The sequence below is a fragment of the Copadichromis virginalis genome, linkage group LG6 (assembly GCF_057382275.1).
Source record: "Copadichromis virginalis isolate Kocher_CV1m ecotype Utaka linkage group LG6, C_Virginalis_male_GT1.1, whole genome shotgun sequence".
NCBI classification, from domain to species: Eukaryota; Metazoa; Chordata; class Actinopteri; order Cichliformes; family Cichlidae; genus Copadichromis; species Copadichromis virginalis.
The window spans coordinates 16,623,252-16,641,501 of NC_140623.1; the positions used below are offsets into that span (position 1 = coordinate 16,623,252).

An 18,250-nucleotide genomic window follows, 5' to 3' on the forward strand; every position below is an offset into this window, starting at 1 on the left:
TATAACGACGATTTTCACATGTTCATGTGAGTGCTGAAGTCTCCAAGGAGCTATGGAGTCCTCAGGCAGAGCCCCTTCTAGGAAATTCACCAAAACACTCCAAGAAGGCCAGAAAAGGTCTGAAAAGCTGTTTGGCGTTTATGCACAGGCAAGAGTCTAAACCTTACCCTGCATGACTCAAAGTCATACAGAAGTGGCTCTCTCGCTGCTTCCGGGTCAGGAAACGGGGGACTCTTCTTTCATAACCACATTTTTGTTCTTGCCCTCCAAGACAATCCAAATACTCACCAAAAAATAAGATCTCAGTAAAATCTCTGCCCTAAATATTAAAAAACAATCCTAACTAAAAGCTTGATGGTCTGTTGATATGGAAAACATGATAATTCATGTATCTTTAAAAAATGACCACCAGAATGTTCTTCAATCTGGCAACCAAAATGATTTTCTTAATATTAAACTCTTATCAAGCTTTACAGTGATTTCTTTTTTTTATCCAAAAAACAAAAAAAAACAAAAAACCCACCCACATATCTTCTTATGTATTAATATGTGGGACATTTGTGTTGCAGCAACGTGCTGCAACTGGATGTTATTGTTACTTTCATGCTCGGGTCCTAAAGTATCAGTTAGTGTGTTACCATTTCATTTGACATCGTCCTTATTTACTTCATTTTAAGGACTCTAAGCTTAATCACTCAGCTCTCTCAGTACAACTTATGACTGTTTAATCCCATCAGCAGCAGGGATTGATGTCAGAGTATTACTGAATTTGACAAATGACAGAAGCAGTACAACTGGGATTCAGTTCTTGGTAAAATGTTGATTCATGATTTCTGAAAACCCTACTTTCCAACTTCCCTCAAGCTTACAGGACTTTGCTAAACAGATTAATCTTCCACACTCAAAATCAACTTTTCCTCAAGCACAGCAACACAAGGAGTTTCACTGAGGCATTACAGCCATCTCACTATTGCATCAGTCAACAAGTTTTGTGCGAGTTAAGATGGTTGCAGAAGTTGCGTGTAGTTATTTCCTCTTTTTTTTTTTTTTTACCGAGTTCTTACTAGCTGAGTTTTATTGCATTAATTCTTGACAGTATCCACAAATGATTTATTACTTCCTGTCATGGTCATTCCTGCTAATGAGGCATCATTAGCATACACGGTTACATAAGGACATCTGCCAGAGGTCAGCAGCACTAACCCAGTCAACCACGCCTCCTCCACCTACCCTGATTGGTGTCTTTTTAGGAATTTGTGAGAAGGGTCTTATGGGTTTGACTCAGAGACCATTTAACATTTTGTGTGTGTGTGTGTGTGTGTGTGTGTGTGTGTGTGTGTGTGTGTGTGTGTGTGTGTGTGTGTGTGTGTGTTTGTTTTAAAAAAAAGAGATAAATGCCACTTTTTCAGATCCTGACTGTATATAAAATTATATGGCATATAAAAAATATTTATGACCTAATAAAGGACAAAGAGCAAAGTTTATTTAGTGTGGTTTGAGTCTGGGAGAGATTTGATTATGTTATTTTATGATGTTTCTAAAGTAGTTTACTCTGACTGATTACTGAACTGTGATTATCTGTCAAAATGCTTCTGTACTAATTTGTATATTTGCAAATGTAGCACAGAATAAAAAAAATATTTCATGTGAAATAATGTAATTTTATATACTAACATTCAAAAATTTTGAATGTCATACCATTACAACAGTATGCTATTTGCTGTACTAATTGCACATTATATTCTGACGACACTCTACCTTGTTCTATAGAGTACTTAACTTTATTTGTTTTTCTATGATTAGTATTCTTGTACTTTTGATTAGTTGTATTTATTTACTACAGTAGCAGGTAGCAATGTTTCATTCATTTGGATTTACAAATGAATGAAATGTGAGCTGAACGGTCAGGTTCAGAATGTTACTTCGCAGCCACCGTACTTTTCTGAACGGGAAACGGCGTTTGTTTGTTGTGTTACCTGTTAACATTAGCTAAAGACATGGCGGAATACGCACACGTAAAATCTACCAAACTGGTTTTAAAAGGTCATAATAAAGGGTAAGGGCTATTTTTGCTTTGTGGCATTACCCGATGCCACCTCAACTACTTTTCGGGGCTTATTATGTGCTCTTTTCTCTGCTAGCTTTAATTAATACGCTAGGCTAGGCTAACAGTAATGCTACAAAGAAGAAACTTACCTCTTAGCCCGTAGTTAACCAACATATCTACAGTCTTTAAGGTTGGACAGGAACGTTTTTGAAAAAAGGGCTTTGCAAGTGAAATAATTACCAGTCAAAATAAACAGAAAGATTTAAAGATAAAGCGTGATGTTAAACCACCAACCTGAAGGCTTTACCTAAAGCATAAGTTAACTGGAGTAACATAAACTAATCTGTTAGCAATGTTAAAGAAAGTGTAAGTGAGAGAGAAAGAACTACAAAGAAAAAAAAACCCACATTATGCAGCATGTGGTTTGCAAAAAAATCATATTTATTATAAGGAACATAAATAACTTCATAAAATGAAAGCTCCAAGCTATAGTTTGGGTTAAAATTCACTGGAGCTGAATACTTTTATGGAGAAACAGAAGTCCTGAAACCCTTTATCCATATTAAGTAATAAATGATAATATTCATTTGGTGTTGCTTAGTATTTAGTATATATTATTTGGTATTATTCCAAGAGAGTGGAAGTTGCATTTCAAGGAAAATGCTTGGATATTGCAAGGTCTATTTTATAATTAAATTTAGCTACTGTACAATTTAAGACATTTTTGATTTTTTTTTTGTGTGAAAAAAGTAATAAAATACTAAATTAAAGCAGTCTGCCTATTTACTTGACACAAACATTTTCTTTACATAGGAATATATATATATATATATATATATATATATATATATTCCTAACTTTGTAGCTAGCAAGCAGGGTAAAATATACCCACATTAATTTGTCTATTAACTAGTGCTCATTAAGAAGCTGATCTTTTCCATCTTGATATTAATGTCACAGGAAAAAGAAGAAAAACAAAGATAAGAAAAGAAAAGCCACAGATGAAGAGGAAAGGCTTGATATTGTTGGTATGTATATCTTCTGTATTTTACATTAGTATTTTGTCCATTAAGCAGTAAGTGTTCTTTGAGCATACAAACAGCTAAGATCTTTCAGATATAAAAACGAATAAATTAGAGGGGTCTGTTCAAACTCATTCAAACATCAACATTCTTGATACATTCATGACTGAAGGAATATATTCTTCCCTACTGTTAATGTCTCTTAAATTCACAGTAGTGCCGTGCATTATTTAAGCTCTGACATGGACCTTTTTTTTCTCACTAGGTGGCTGGTGGTCTGTAAGCAGCTTTGGAGAAATTACAGGAACAGTTGCCATAGAGATGCAGAACAAGTCATACATCCATGCCCTGGATACCGGTCTCTTCACACTTGGTTCACCACACAGAGGTAAGAGGAGAGACTGGGGTTACATCAAAATTTAACTCTGTTTTTTTCAAAGGTTCAGCTATTTCTGCAGCTCATGGCTTATTCTAGAGACAGTCGAAGTTATTAGCTGATAAATAGTGTAAAACTATTTGAAGTCTGTGTCCTGTGCTGTATCTATACAGCATAGAGCTAAATTTCATTCAAGATTTTTTTTTTTTATTATTTGTTTGTTTTAAGCGACATCAGACATTATCATGAAATCTGAACTCAGATTGTGCAAAGAAACTTGGAAGTCCTTAGTGGATAGCGCTAGGCTAGCAGTAGGCTGCCTGTACTAAGCAATTATGGATGAGGGTTTGGAATTTAATGTGGTTTAAAATAAGCAGCAAGCTGGAATTATTTCTTCTCAGTCAGTAAGCAACAACATCTACCTACTGTTATCCAGCTTTGTGTTTTCATATGACCATAGCATGCTATTGAAATGTTATTATCATTGTTTAAAAGCATATTCTTAGGCTTTTGTAATCCTGTACAGCAGCTTATTATTACAGTTAGCCATGTTGCTAATGATTGGCAGTCCAAACGCATGCCAACTAATACAACCGAAAGGTTAGCAAGTAGATCAAGTATGATCCACTAAGGTAATGCTAATATAAACAAAAGAATATGTACATGGATACTCCTTTCCATTCTCCTCTTTTTATAAAAAGGAGTGTGTGAATCTAGGATTTAATTTTTAATGACATGATTCTTCTAGTTTGTGCTCATAGTTATTTATTTTGTGTTCATCACTCTGCCTGCTGTGTTCAGTGTTGTTTTTATATTAGGAGTAAAACAGGAAAGTTATGTGATGTGGCACAACAGTTCCTGTTGAGTCACTAAAGGAAAAAAAAGTGATCTATTGTAGATTTAACTGTAAGATCAGCTCCTAGGAACTGTGATTTAGGTTTCACTGGTGTCTATTTTTTTATTTTGTTTTGGGTCTTGTTTTGTTTTTTATGGGACTGTACGAAGTCTGAACCAGAAGTTTCACCCTATTCAAGTTTTGTCCATTCCCTTTGCCTTCCTTACTTTGGGGAAAGGGACAAACAAAGCGGAATGTGGTGAGTTGAGTTTGAGGTGATTACATGTGATGGCAGGCCCCTCAGCTCAGGTCATTTGCACCTCAGATGTGGTCATTAAAGTAGAACTTTGCACTGGGAGCCTGAGCCTGTCGCTGAATTTATGGTATATGACCTCCTGACTTTGCATGTTCGTGGTGGAGTTGAGCTCTCATCACCCCTAACTAGGGCTGTGCGATATGACGAAATATAACTGATGACGTAATTAAAACATAATATGAAACACGTTTCATATTATATCTATCATTTGTTTCGTGGTGTGGCAAAATACACTGTATACAGCGATATTTTTTTCATCGTTTGGATGGTCACTACATGGATGCAGGCACAGAGAATACCAGCATGGCTACTGGGGATGAAGCAGAACCAGGTAGCTCCAAACAGAAGGACCAGTCAAAACAAATCGAGGACCTTATTTCTAAACAAGGGGCTACCTCTGTTCATGGACATGGTTTGGTTATGAAGTGTCTCACATGGACCAGAAAACAGAACTATGCAAATTATGCCACAAATCCATCCCCACCACAGACAGAATGCAGTCATTAACAAAGCATGCCATAAAACTATTGCTGCAAAAGGTAGCAGTACCATGAATTTATTCCACCAGCTGAAAAGTCTTCCACTGCAAAATGAGACTGTTTAATCTTGGCATGTCCACGTCTCCCCACACATCAAAGAAAATGTTAAATAAATCAGCTGTGATACCTGTGACTATTCCTCGTCAGTTGTTTTTATAGTCACTGTTTACGCTTTTGTTTCTGTAATTTGAGGTTTATTGTAAAATTTTATATGTTAGAAGCATGAAGGAGCACATTCTTAATTTCATTTGTTTTCAGAATCAGAATCGTGTTTATTGGCCAAGTATATGTGCAGACACATACAAGGAATTTGGTTCCGGTAGATGGTGGCTCTCAAGCACAGCAATGTAAAAAACACACACACACACACACACACACACACACACACACACACACACGTCTATATATACACATTACACATACATACACAACGCTGTGTAAACCAACTATAAATAACTAATCTAAACTTATATACATAAAATACAGAAATGGAATGAATACTACAGAATGTACATAAGGTGCAGTTGCAGTCTGGCAGTGGGAGCAGTGTGACAGGTCAACTGTTTAGGAGGGAGATGGCAAGGGGAAAGAAACTGTTCCTGTGTCGGGTGGTCCTGGTCTGCAGGCTTCTGTACCGTCTGCCAGAGGGCAGCAGATCAAAAAGTCTGTGACCAGGGTGTGAGGGGTCTGCGATGATTTTCCCTGCCCGTTTCCTGGTTCTTGAGAGGTACAGATCCTGGATGGAGGACAAGGGGGCGCCGATGATCCTTTCTGCTGCCCGTACAGTCCGCTGCAGTCTGTTCCTGTCCTGTTTAGTGGCTGCACCATACCAGACTGTGATGGAGGAGCACAGGACAGACTCAATGACCTCAGTGTAGAACTGGATCAGCAGCTCCTGTGGAAGACTGTACTTCCCCAGTTGTCTCAGGAAGTACATCCTCTGCTGGGTCTTTTTGAGGATGGAGTTGATGTTGGTCTCCCACTTCAGGTCCTGGGAGATGGTGGTACCCAGGAACTTGAAGGTCTTCACAGTCGACACAGGGCTGTCTGATATGGTGAGGGGGAGCAGAGTTGAGGGATGTCTCCTGAAGTCCACTGTCATCTCTACAGTTTTAAGAGTGTTCAGCTCCAGATTGTGCTGACTGCACCAGAGTACCAGCTGCTCAACTTCCTGCCAGTATGCAGACTCATCACCATCCTGAATGAGGCCAATGACAGTGGTGTCATCTGCAAACTTTAGGAGTTTAACAGCCGAGTTCTTGGAGGTGCAGTCGTTAGTGTAGAGGGAGAACAGCAGTGGTGAGAGGACACATCCTTGATGGGCACCAATACTGAGGGACTGAGTTTCAGAGGTGATCTCCCCCAGCCTCACTTGTTGCTTTCTATCTGTCAGGAAGCTGGTGATCCACTGACAGGTAGCTGGTGACACGCTGAGCTGGGAGAGTTTGGAGGGGAGAAGTTCAGGCACAGTGGTGTTAAAAGCCGAACTAAAGTCCACAAACAGGACCCTGGCATAAGTTCCCGGGCGGTTGAGGTGTTCCAGGATGTAATGCAGCCCCATGTTTACTGCATCATCCACCGACCCGTTTGCCCGGTAGGCAAACTGCAGAGGGTCCAGCTGGTGGCCTGTAATGTTTTTCAGATGGGCTAACACCAGTCGTTCGAAGGATTTCATGACCACAGACGTCAAGGCGACAGGTCTGTAGTCATTCAGTCTCAGTTTATTTTGTCTTCTAAATTCTATGGCACTATATGGTTGAAAATAACATTTGTATACCGTGTATTGTGATATGGATGATCTGATATCCTCATGTTGGTGTTGTTCCAGGTTCAACATTGCAAGTGACCAATCACATTGTTGTGACGTTATTCTTTTGCGCGCCAAGCCATTCGTGCATTTATGAAATTCCAATGTTGCAAGGACAATATCAATTCTGCTTACTGTTTATTAAAGGGTTAGGGTTAGGGTTAGGGTCATGGTCCGTTGATCGGCGGACAGAGGCGGTTTCACGCAGCTTTAGAACAGTTTTTTGTTTTACGCCGCTTTTTCCCGAAGTTGCAAAAGTATGACGTCACAACATTCTGATTGGTCACTTGCAACGTTGATCCTGGAACAACATTTAGTATGATGATCTGGGAACAACACCAACACGAGGATATCAGATCAACCATTGTGATATAGCCAAAAAATGTCGTGATATTAGATTTTCCTCATATCGTCCAGCCCTACTCCTAACACAAAAATTTGCATCGCCCTCTCTCTGAGGTCTTATATGATCGGATGATAATTGTACATCTACTAACACAGTGGTTCCCAACCTTTTTTTTGCTAGGCCCCCTTTGTTTTACAAGAAAAATGTCTCAATTCTCAAACATTTAGTAAACAATTAAGCAAATACAAGTAAACTGCAATAAACTACAGGTAGTAATAAAATAAACTACTAACTCTTTTACGCTACGTGCACACCTACACGGGTATTTTTGAAAACGCAGCTGTTTCTGTGCGTTCTGACCTTTCGTCCACACGGAAACGGCGTTTTGAATCACCGAAAACTGAGATTTTTTTAAAACTCCTGTTTTGCGTTTACGTGTGGACGAGGAATACGGAGTTCCTCTCGCAACGTCAAAGGTATGTTCCTTTTTTCACATCACGCTGTGCTCCACATTATTGTTTACATGACATGAATTGCAGAATGGCAGATAGAGACAAAATACTCGCAGTTACTGTCCCTCTATTTACAAAGGCAGAGGCATCACGGTGTAATTATTTTACGTGTAGTTGTTTTTTTCCTGTGTAATAATATTCAACATTGCTATCAATAAATTTTTTCAAAAAATGCCTCTCTGTGCAAAATGGGTTTAAAAAAATAACTGTGGGATACTGTTTGTCCGTGATTTGAACCGAGGGAACAAATCGTGGCAGGATCAGCCTGATATTATTTGTATCCCACTGTAACTTTACTGTATAAAGAGCTAACATCGCCAAAATGTCAGGAGTAGTTAGTCATTACAACAAGTGCTTGTGAACTAAAAATCAAGAATGATACTGTTTGTCTGTGATTTGAACAGCCCAGCGCTGCTTTCGATGCAGGGAAAACCACTTCTGTCGCGGAGATCTACCTCGGCACTTGTGCAGGTGAAGCCAAAGGGAAGATATGCTTCACCATATTTTCTAGTCTTTGGTTTGGAAGGAAGTTGGTTTGGAAACATATTTGGCGATGCTTCATCTCCTGCTTTGCGTTTGTGTGGAAGGAAGCCCCGTCAAAAAAACTGTCCATTATGCTAGCAGTGTCCAAGCGTTCTTTTTTTTTTTTTTTTTTTTTCTTCATACTGCGCCCCCCCTGCAATGGCTCTGCGGCCCCCCTAGGGGGCGGGCCCCACACTTTGGGAACTTCTGTACTAACAGATTAAACAGTGATCATATTGTTCTGTGTCAGAAAGAAAGCGCATACAGGGAGTGCAGAATTATTAGGTAAATGAGTATTTTGTCCACTTCATCCTCTTCATGCATGTTGTCTTACTCCAAGCTGTATAGGCTCGAAAGCCTACTACCAATTAAGCATATTAGGTGATGTGCATCGCTGTAATGAGAAGGGGTGTGGTCTAATGACATCAACACCCTATATCAGGTGTGCATAATTATTAGGCAACGTCCTTTCCTTTGGCAAAATGGGTCAAAAGAAGGACTTTACAGGCTCAGAAAAGTCAAAAATAGTGAGATATCTTGCAGAGGGATGCAGCAGTCTCAAAATTGCAAAGCTTTGAAGCGTGATCATCGAACAATCAAGCGTTTCATTCAAAATAGTCAACAGGGTTGCAAGAAGCGTGTGGAAAAACCAAGGCGCCAAATAACTGCCCATGAACTGAGAAAAGTCAAGCGTGCAGCTGCCAAGATGCCACTTGCCACCAGTTTGGCCATATTTCAGAGCTGCAACATCACTGGAGTGCCCAAAAGCACAAGGTGTGCAATACTCAGAGACATGGCCAAGGTAAGAAAGGCTGAAAGACGACCACCACTGAACAAGACGCACAAGCTGAAACGTCAAGACTGGGCCAAGAAATATCTCAAGACTGATTTTTCTAAGGTTTTATGGACTGATGAAATGAGAGTGAGTCTTGATGGGCCAGATGGATGGGCCCGTGGCTGGATTGGTAAAGGGCAGAGAGCTCCAGTCCGACTCAGACGCCAGCAAGGTGGAGGTGGAGTACTGGTTTGGGCTGGTATCATCAAAGATGAGCTTGTGGGGCCTTTTCGGGTTGAGGATGGAGTCAAGCTCAACTCCCAGTCCTACTGCCAGTTTCTGGAAGACACCTTCTTCAAGCAGTGGTACAGGAAGAAGTCTGCATCCTTCAAGAAAAACATGATTTTCATGCAGGACAATGCTCCATCACACGCGTCCAAGTACTCCACAGCGTGGCTGGCAAGAAAGGGTATAAAAGAAGAAAAACTAATGACATGGCCTCCTTGTTCACCTGATCTGAACCCCATTGAGAACCTGTGGTCCATCATCAAATGTGAGATTTACAAGGAGGGAAAACAGTACACCTCTCTGAACAGTGTCTGGGAGGCTGTGGTTGCTGCTGCACGCAATGTTGATGGTGAACAGATCAAAACACTGACAGAATCCATGGATGGCAGGCTTTTGAGTGTCCTTGCAAAGAAAGGTGGCTATATTGGTCGCTGATTTGTTTTTGTTTTGTTTTTGAATGTCAGAAATGTATATTTGTGAATGTGGAGATGTTATATTGGTTTCACTGGTAAAAATAAATAATTGAAATGGGTATTTATTTGTTTTTTGTTAAGTTGCCTAATAATTATGCACAGTAATAGTCACCTGCACACACAGATATCCCCCTAAAATAGCTAAAACTAAAAACAAACTACAAACTACTTCCAAAAACATTCAGCTTTGATATTAATGAGTTTTTTGGGTTCATTGAGAACATGGATGTTGTTCAATAATACAATTATTCCTCAAAAATACAACTTGCCTAATAATTCTGCACTCCCTGTAGTTATTTTTAGGCTTGTTGTTTCATAATATATCAGTAGTGCTGCAGTAGTCCAAAAGAGCTCCGTATCAGCTCAGGATGCTTTTCTTTGACAGTCATAATAGTAATCACAATAATTAACTCGAGGATTTTTTTTTTCTCAATTGTCTGTAATTTTATAAACAGAACATTTTCTTGTTTGCAACACTTTCAGACTATTTTATGTGTATACTTATCTACATGATGTTGATTATGGGCAAGGATAATTGAAGAGCAGGATTATACGGAGGGGGGGTCACTGTGTACAGTAGGATATAAGTGGTTCTGCTTTTCATTTTGTCGTTCTAAATGAAGATGTAAAGTCTGCAGCTTTTTACTTATTCCATGCTCGTGCAAACTTGAGAAGCAAAAACCTAATCTGGGGTGAGGTTTACCGTAGGCTCCTGGATTCGCCTTCAGTCCACAAAGCAGTAATTACTTACGCAGTAAATCCAGACACCAGACTGAAAAGGCTGAACAGGGGTTGACTTGAGGAGGAGGGTAGAGCCAACTCTGAGTTTTCACCCATTTCTGCCTTCAGGCACTTCTGAGGAAGCGCTTTTCATTGACACAGTCCTCCCAGAACAGAGACCCTACTAACAATTAATTCAGACCACATTTATTGAGAACCTGTGAAAATGGCTGGAAGATTGAAACATCCCAATTCCCTTAGTGGGTCCTCATCCTCTGCATGCGCAAACACCAATTTCCAGTAGATAAAAGAGGGCACAAGCTAGAGCACCGAGAGGGAGATGAAAGATTTCATCGTCTTTACTGAGATTTCTACACTGATGCCACACTGTGGATGTTACAGCCTTTTAGAAATGTTCAGTCACCTACAGGTCAGCGGAAACATGCGGATGTTCTTTTAGCCACCCCACTGGGTCACAGTCAGACATATTCCAAACATAATCAGTGTCTGTTATTCATTAATGCATTCTTTAACATCTCAGAGTCTGCTCGGCGTTGACCTGAATGATGGACTGTGAATTCCTCAAAGCTCTGACTGATTGTAAATGTCAGAAAGTAGCCTCATCTCAGGCACCCAGATCAGCACAGCACTACATAACCAGAGGGTCTGCATCATTTATGAAAAACATACATAAGTAAAATACGAAGCGGGTTCAAAGATTCAAAGGTTCAAACTCTAAATATTGAATTAGGACAAACTATGTATAGGGTTCAAAAAATGGAATAAAGCCAAGATTATAATGAGAGCAATAATATAACACTTAAACAATCTGAAGAGGGCCACTGACACCTGTAAAATCTTTAAAAGGCAAATGTTGCTTTGTGTTTCAGATGATGAAGGACCAGATCCTCCCGAACAGTTTACTGCCATCAAGCTCTCAGACACACGGTGAGTATACAAAGATAAACTGCACATTGTTTTTTCATCTTCTCACCAGCAGATTTATTACCCCATTTCTGCATTTTATATTAAGGATCTGTTTCTATTGTCAAGATGTACACAAGTAATTTACCAGCCCATGGGCGATCAATCCTTGAAGATACGCTGCCTGTTACAGAGCTATTTCTTATGCATTAGTTTCAGTGATAGATCTCAGATTCATACACTAATGTTATTGAACTATTCTTTTCACAGAGAAACACATATTCTGTGGCGAACGTGTTTTGAATATTAGATTAGCCTTTTTTACAAATCTGTTTAGGGTTTTTTTCTTTTTTGCTGTCGCAGGATAGCCTTGAAGTCTGGATATGGAAAGTACCTCGGCATCAGCTCTGAGGGTGTGGTGATGGGGCGCTCTGATGCCATTGGCTCCAGGGAACAATGGGAACCAGTCTTCCAGGATGTGAGTAAATCTTCTAATCGATGTATGCCACCAGTTCAATAATGACATGCAGAGCTGCTGTTTGAGTTTCTTTCTAGTCCAGTGAGTTTTTTTGCAGAAAACAAACGCATCTTTTCAAGATTCCAGATTGGTAGCTTGAGTAGTTTCTGGTGGTGACAGAAAATGTGGCTTAATCCCACAGGTCACAAAACTATTGATTTTATTATTAATGTCAATTTCAGTTATTCTGGCAGACTCATGCTGCGCATATTTGAGTCTGCCAGCAGCAGGGCTGTGAAAGAAGTTTGTTACCTCATGAAGAGGTGTGCAGCGTGCTGAATGCAGCTTGCTGTGGCTTCTGCTCATTGTTTTTTTATCTTGTACTTATATAAAACATGCTGAATACTACAGCCATACAGTGATAAATCCTGAAACCTACTGAATTTTCTGTGATTATGTCAAAATATAACTCAACCCACCCCACCAATTAAATGCTGCAGCTGCCAGGAACGTTCACATTGCATTAGCAGTAAGTTGATATGGCCTTTGTTTGTTTTTGTTTAGTTTTCTTTTTGTTTTTGCTGTTGGCACAGTTACCCAGTTTGTATTATTGCAAGTCGCGACTGAACATCTGACATTTATTTTGAAAATTAGAGTTGCTTGATCTCACACTACAGCATCAGCATAATAGGCCAAAACAAGCAGGTGCAGCACCCACACTACCCCTCCTCTTCCTTTGTGTATCATTTACATCCACCTGGAAGCTTGTGATGATCCAACTGAAAACCAACCCGTCGCTATATAATACAATAAATGTCCCTAGCAAGTTGTCGTCAAGCAATTTCACTTGTACAATTGTTTGCCTTTTGTGGCTGAATGCTCTCCGACTTCCTATTTTTTCATTGCCGTGTTAGAAGAGACTCTTTTTAATAAAAGGGACAGTGTTTTCAAAGGAACGAGGTTCACATAGATATGGATGGCCAGGCTGCCGAAACATAGAATAGAAAACCTTAGATACTTTATTCTCTGCTAATGAAGCTATCACTCCACTAAATCTAGTAAATGGTTGCACTGGGTTTATCAAACCCTTCTCGATAGAGTACACCAGCCAGATTTAACTGCTAAAGGCACTGGATTAAAATAAGAAAAATAATGATTATGTCATAGTTTCTAATTGCCTTCATTATCAAAGTGGCTGCCAACAAACACTGGAGGGACCCTGGCGTCTTACTTTTAATTGGTGTGCAGCCTTTTAGTCCCTTTACTGTCTGACTTTATACTCTGAAGAGATGATTTGGTTAAAAAGGCAGTCGCACAAATTTAATCAGTGCATTTACTAGCCCGCTAGCAGCAGCACCACTGTGCAGTGAAGTGCAGAGAACATGTGCATGTGAAGATAGAAATCTAAACAAAGATAACAGGCTAAATAAAGATAAAAATTAAAGCATCAGATAATGCTGTGAACACTAAGTTGCTCTACTGATCGCACCGACACAAGTAAGATAATTGACTAAACAATTAGTGGTCTGATAAGACATTTGAATATATTTACTTGGGTTTTCTCTTTTTTTCATATGTTTTGGATACCTTCAAACTTGCAGAAGAATGATAAATGTTTTAATAAGAACTTTATATTCTTGAAATTTGTAAATATTTGTATTTGAAACACAACATGCATATTTTGTGGTTGTGTCACATCGTGTAAAAGGATCGCTTATGTTTTAGTTTCTTTGTTTTGTTTTGGTTTAACCAGCCCCAAAGAGCCCTGATTCATACAACACGCCTCTCGACTGACATTAAGCCCATGGGAGATGGCATTTACCTGAAGTTATGAGCAACTAGCTCATTATGCAGAAAGCATCTACCTTATCACTGCAGCGTGCTGCTTGCCTTCATGCTTTGTTGAAACTATAAACAAGCTGCCCAGCACAACCTTGAAACTCTTTTACATCAAATATTGGGCAACCTTTCATGCCTGTCACAACAACCAATCCCACTGCAATTCTATCTAATCTACCCGACCCCACCCCTCTCCCCATCTCCTGTGTTTTCTTTTTGTTCTGCTTCAGGGTAAAATCGCTTTCCTGGCAGCAAATAGCTGTTTCATTTCCTACAGTGACAACGGGGACATTGTGGCCAAGAGCAAGACAGCAGGGGATGGCGAGATGGTGAAGGTGATGTGTAAATAGTGTTCTTCCACAAGGTTGCATGTTAATCCTTTGATTTTAAGCATGCAATCTCTGTAGGGGTCTGACTGTTAAGTGGGAAGGGGGAAATGTTGTGACCTCACTTCATGGAGTTCAAGGTATTGATATGTAACGCACCACTTCCCTCCTGCTCCTCTCTTTCTCTCTCTCCCTCTTTCTTTCTTCTTTCTCTTTGTTTTTTGTTTTTTCCCCACTGGACAAAGAACAGATCCGAACTTGTGCAGAACGAGAGGTCAAGCGTAAAGATGACATTGCAGATGAGGACAGGGGCAACGTGAAGTCCTGCGAGATCAATTATGTGTACGTAACCTCTGCTGTTTATAAGCGGTGCTTATGAAATGTGTAAGCAGCCCAAACAAAGACTAATGAAGGAAAAATGTTAAGTTCTCTTATATTTTCTTTGGAATCTTCTCCGTTAGAAAGGTTATCGTAAGTTAGAATAAGTAAATGTTATAATTACCTGTTATTCTTTGCTAAGTTCAGTAGATGCTTTTGTTCTCCTTTAATATGAAGTTTAACTAGACGTTTCTGTTCTCTTTCAAAATAGGCCTGTGAAAAAGAGGACGTTGTAATTTATTGACGTCCATAACCAGAAAAAGCAGCTGCATGTACCACGGCCCACTACTTAAAAAAAAAAGGCTTGTAGCAAGCAGTGAAACACAGATAAGCTGATGTGCTTATGTGAGGCGTTGCAAGATGGTTAAAATGATAGGAAAAGAGGGATATCTGACAGGGAAATACTGTGTCTATAGCAAAGCTATAGGTATCAGTCAGTATGAGGTCTCATCGATAAGCTGCTCAAAAAACAACGTTTAACCTCCAGTGTTTACAACGTCATAAAAACATTACATTTAAAGGCATTCATTAAGAGGTACCAGGTACTTTTTTAGTACCTACTTTACTGGGTTTCCAAGTGAGTGGAGTCGCATGCCACTGATTGGCCAGCCAGTGGCATCACTGTTGTGAAAGCAACTTTTTGAAACCCGACAACAAGGGAAACAGCAGCATGAAAACCAACACCGTGTCTTTGAGTCTGACTAAAAGCTGTAGACGGAGCAGCAGATGTACCATCGCCTCAACGTTCTTCATTGTTTTGTTGTGTTTGTGTCGCATACAAATGACATCAAAAGACTTTTGGCCATGTTGCTACGGCGACCTGACACACATTGAGGTGGCTCTCAGTTGTAATGGAAAACAACCAAAACCAGATTGAGCCGAGTAGGTACTAGTGGAAAAGAGGGATAACACTTCTTTTATATGACATATCATTTGTAATATTTCAGCGTAAGTAAATCATCTGAACCCCGACCACACTGCTGGTCACAACTTCTCGATGTTCCAAACAGTGAGCTGCATCTACACATGATGCTTCGGTTTCAGAGGTTAGAAGACTGAAGAATGCCCAATTTAAAATCGTTATGTTAGAAAAGGCCAAAGCTTAATGCCCGTTGGGTTAATCTCTGCATCCACACAGGAAACGATTCGTGTCGAGGTCACGATCAGAGATCATAGAAAACCACTGCCTTCGGCTTGGTGATGATGTCACTACTGTGGAAACACACTAGCAACCAGATGTTAGGAGCTCTCAAGATAAACTTTAGCACAGGATACTGGTGATTGCCATATGGCAGAGTAGTAAATACATTCAGAGGGTTGCCTAGACAAACCCGATCCTGGACCAACCATCAGCTTCAAAATGATCATCACCTTTTTCCGTCCCATTTTCTGTAAATCATAAACTCTGCTTTGATACACTTTCTTTGTAAAAAATTCATACTGCTAATAGAATTTGTCTTACAAGCACTTGATGCTTCCTATCAGTAATTAAATTTAATATTTTGCAATAATTTGACATTTTACAGTTTCAACCGAGCACCATCTGCCTCCCCAAAACCAGGGAGGAAAATAAAAGACAACAAACAGTAATTTCTTTATCCTCACAATTATCTTAAAGTGTCAGTCTCTACTGACAAGATTTGAACAGCAAAAACACTTGCCTGGGTGTGAAGAAGATCACGCCTAAAGGATCTGCCTCATCAATCCAATGCCTTTAAAGGCACAATTGATGGTCTGCTGTAAAAGCGTGATGAGAAGGCAGGCAGCGGCGCATTTTCGCTTCCAATGCTTCAAGTGTTTTATATACAGCCTGTCTGTGGCCTATTAAGTTCCGGGCAATATGTCTGAAGCTGTGTTTTTGTTAGTTTTTTTACTTGGCATGCTTTGGCTTTTGTTGGCCACTATTATTTGTTTTAGATGAATGCGGGGGAAATGGACTCATCTTGCTGACATGTTGATAATGGCTGCCCTTGAGCCTGTGTCTTGATGTAGTGTTTAGCGTCTGAAATGCTTTTCAGGATGGAGTGTGCCTTGGGAACGGCAAAATGCAGGCAGAATGGGAGAGAAAGTAAATATCGGAGAGTTTTCCGACACACTGCCGCGCTTGTTTATGAAGGTTTTGTCTGAGATATTTAAGTATGTTGTTAAGGTGGCTTATATTAAAATGAGGGATTATTTTAAGCTTTTTTCCAGGGACTTTATGATATTCAGGTGAAGCTTATTCAGATGCACAGCAACATGTATTAATTAAAGGGGAAATCCAACTACCCACTTCAACGCTTCCAGCAGCTGAGTATTTAAATAAGAGCACTGTATGTGTGGTCGCTGGTGGCAGCTGGTAGGCTTAACCACTCAGCCTTTTGCTGTTTAGGTGCCACTGTCAACATTTAGATAATACTTGAGAGCATTATTTGGAATTATTTTTTAAGGTTTTAGCTGCTTATGAAGCCTTGATGTCATTGAACATTTCTCTGTGTGTGTGTGTGTGTGTGTGTGTGTGTGTGTGTGTGTGTGTGTGTGTGTGTGTGTGTGTGTGTGTGTGTGTGTGTGTGTGTGTGTGTGTGTGTGTGTGTGTGTGTGTCTTACAGGAAGAAGTTTCAGAGTTTTCAAGATCGAAGGCTCAGGGTTAATGAGGGTGACGCCACTGTCCTAAAGAAAGCCAGGACGGATGGAAAATTTCACGAAGCTTTGCTCGACAGGTGTGAAAATAAGTGTATTATATCCTTACTGTCAGCCACTTACGCTTCTTTTAATGAGCGCTCTCTGTTAAGGGATCTTCTTTCCCAAATGAGTGTTTCTACCTGAAGTTATTAAATTCAAAGTGCCAGAGGAGTGTTTTGTGTAAAAAGAAAGCACTCAGGTACTGCAGAGGCCTGTGTGTTCACACACTGTGTAATACAAAGCAATGAAAAGGTGGCATTCAAGATCAGCATGTGTGCATTCAAAATCCACTTTATTCCTGCACTTCACTTCTGTTTGTGATTCCCTTTCAAAGATAAAGCTGATAGCAGTTTTACATCTCTAAATGAAGATTTGCTTTGGAAAAAATCTCAGTTGAAAAATTCAAGTGGGATTCAAGGGTTTAGAAAAAAACTGAAGGGTATATATATTTTTGTTTCTTTTCTGATTTAGTTTTTTTACACAGTGAAATTTTCGGAGGTTTTATCCTGTTGTGTTGGCATAATCTTTATCTACTCTTATAGTATATAAAGTCTTACACAAATCAGTTCTCTGTAGTTACCATTTAGAGCAGTTTTTAAATTCAAGTTATTCTAATCATGGAATTAATACACGTATTATTTGCACTGATTAACCCTGAATATAAGATGTCCTTTTTTTTTTTTTTATTGCAGGCGAAGCAAAATGAAAGCAGACAGGTACTGCAAGTGAAGAATGTGGATTGCTGTCATGCCTTTGTAAATGAATGCATTTTATAGATTTGATCATATGACATCGGATTATGACTGTGAGTGTTTTATGTATTTTGAATAAACTTTTAAACTTTATTTTGTTTTGTGTCCTTTTTTACAGCCATGTTCATCTTTGTGAGATTCTTTGCTTTGCTTTGGAGAAAAATTGTGTCTAATGTTTGTGGAATGCTTTTGCAACCTTTGATAGGAATCAAATGGCCTGTATAGTGGTATTTGATATGTGAACTATGAAGATTATTTAGTGGGAAATTAACTACAGGCTGATGTTTAACTAAGCTTTAATGAAAGGCAGCAATACCTAATTCGTTAATCTATAA

The 18,250-nt window shown here is 39.5% G+C and overlaps 1 protein-coding gene across 1 annotated transcript; it reads left to right on the forward strand.

The window, feature by feature from the left end:
* The first annotated feature begins 1,939 nt into the window (after positions 1–1,939).
* frg1 (FSHD region gene 1) lies at positions 1,940–18,008 on the forward strand. The gene is made up of 9 exons (XM_085458938.1): positions 1,940–2,056; positions 3,008–3,075; positions 3,335–3,457; positions 11,469–11,526; positions 11,866–11,980; positions 14,029–14,133; positions 14,375–14,466; positions 17,091–17,201; positions 17,856–18,008. The coding sequence occupies exons 1-9, from the start codon at positions 1,998–2,000 to the stop codon at positions 17,890–17,892; spliced, it is 768 nt and encodes a 255-aa protein (XP_085315064.1). The 5' UTR covers positions 1,940–1,997; the 3' UTR covers positions 17,893–18,008.
* The last annotated feature ends 242 nt before the right edge of the window (positions 18,009–18,250 follow it).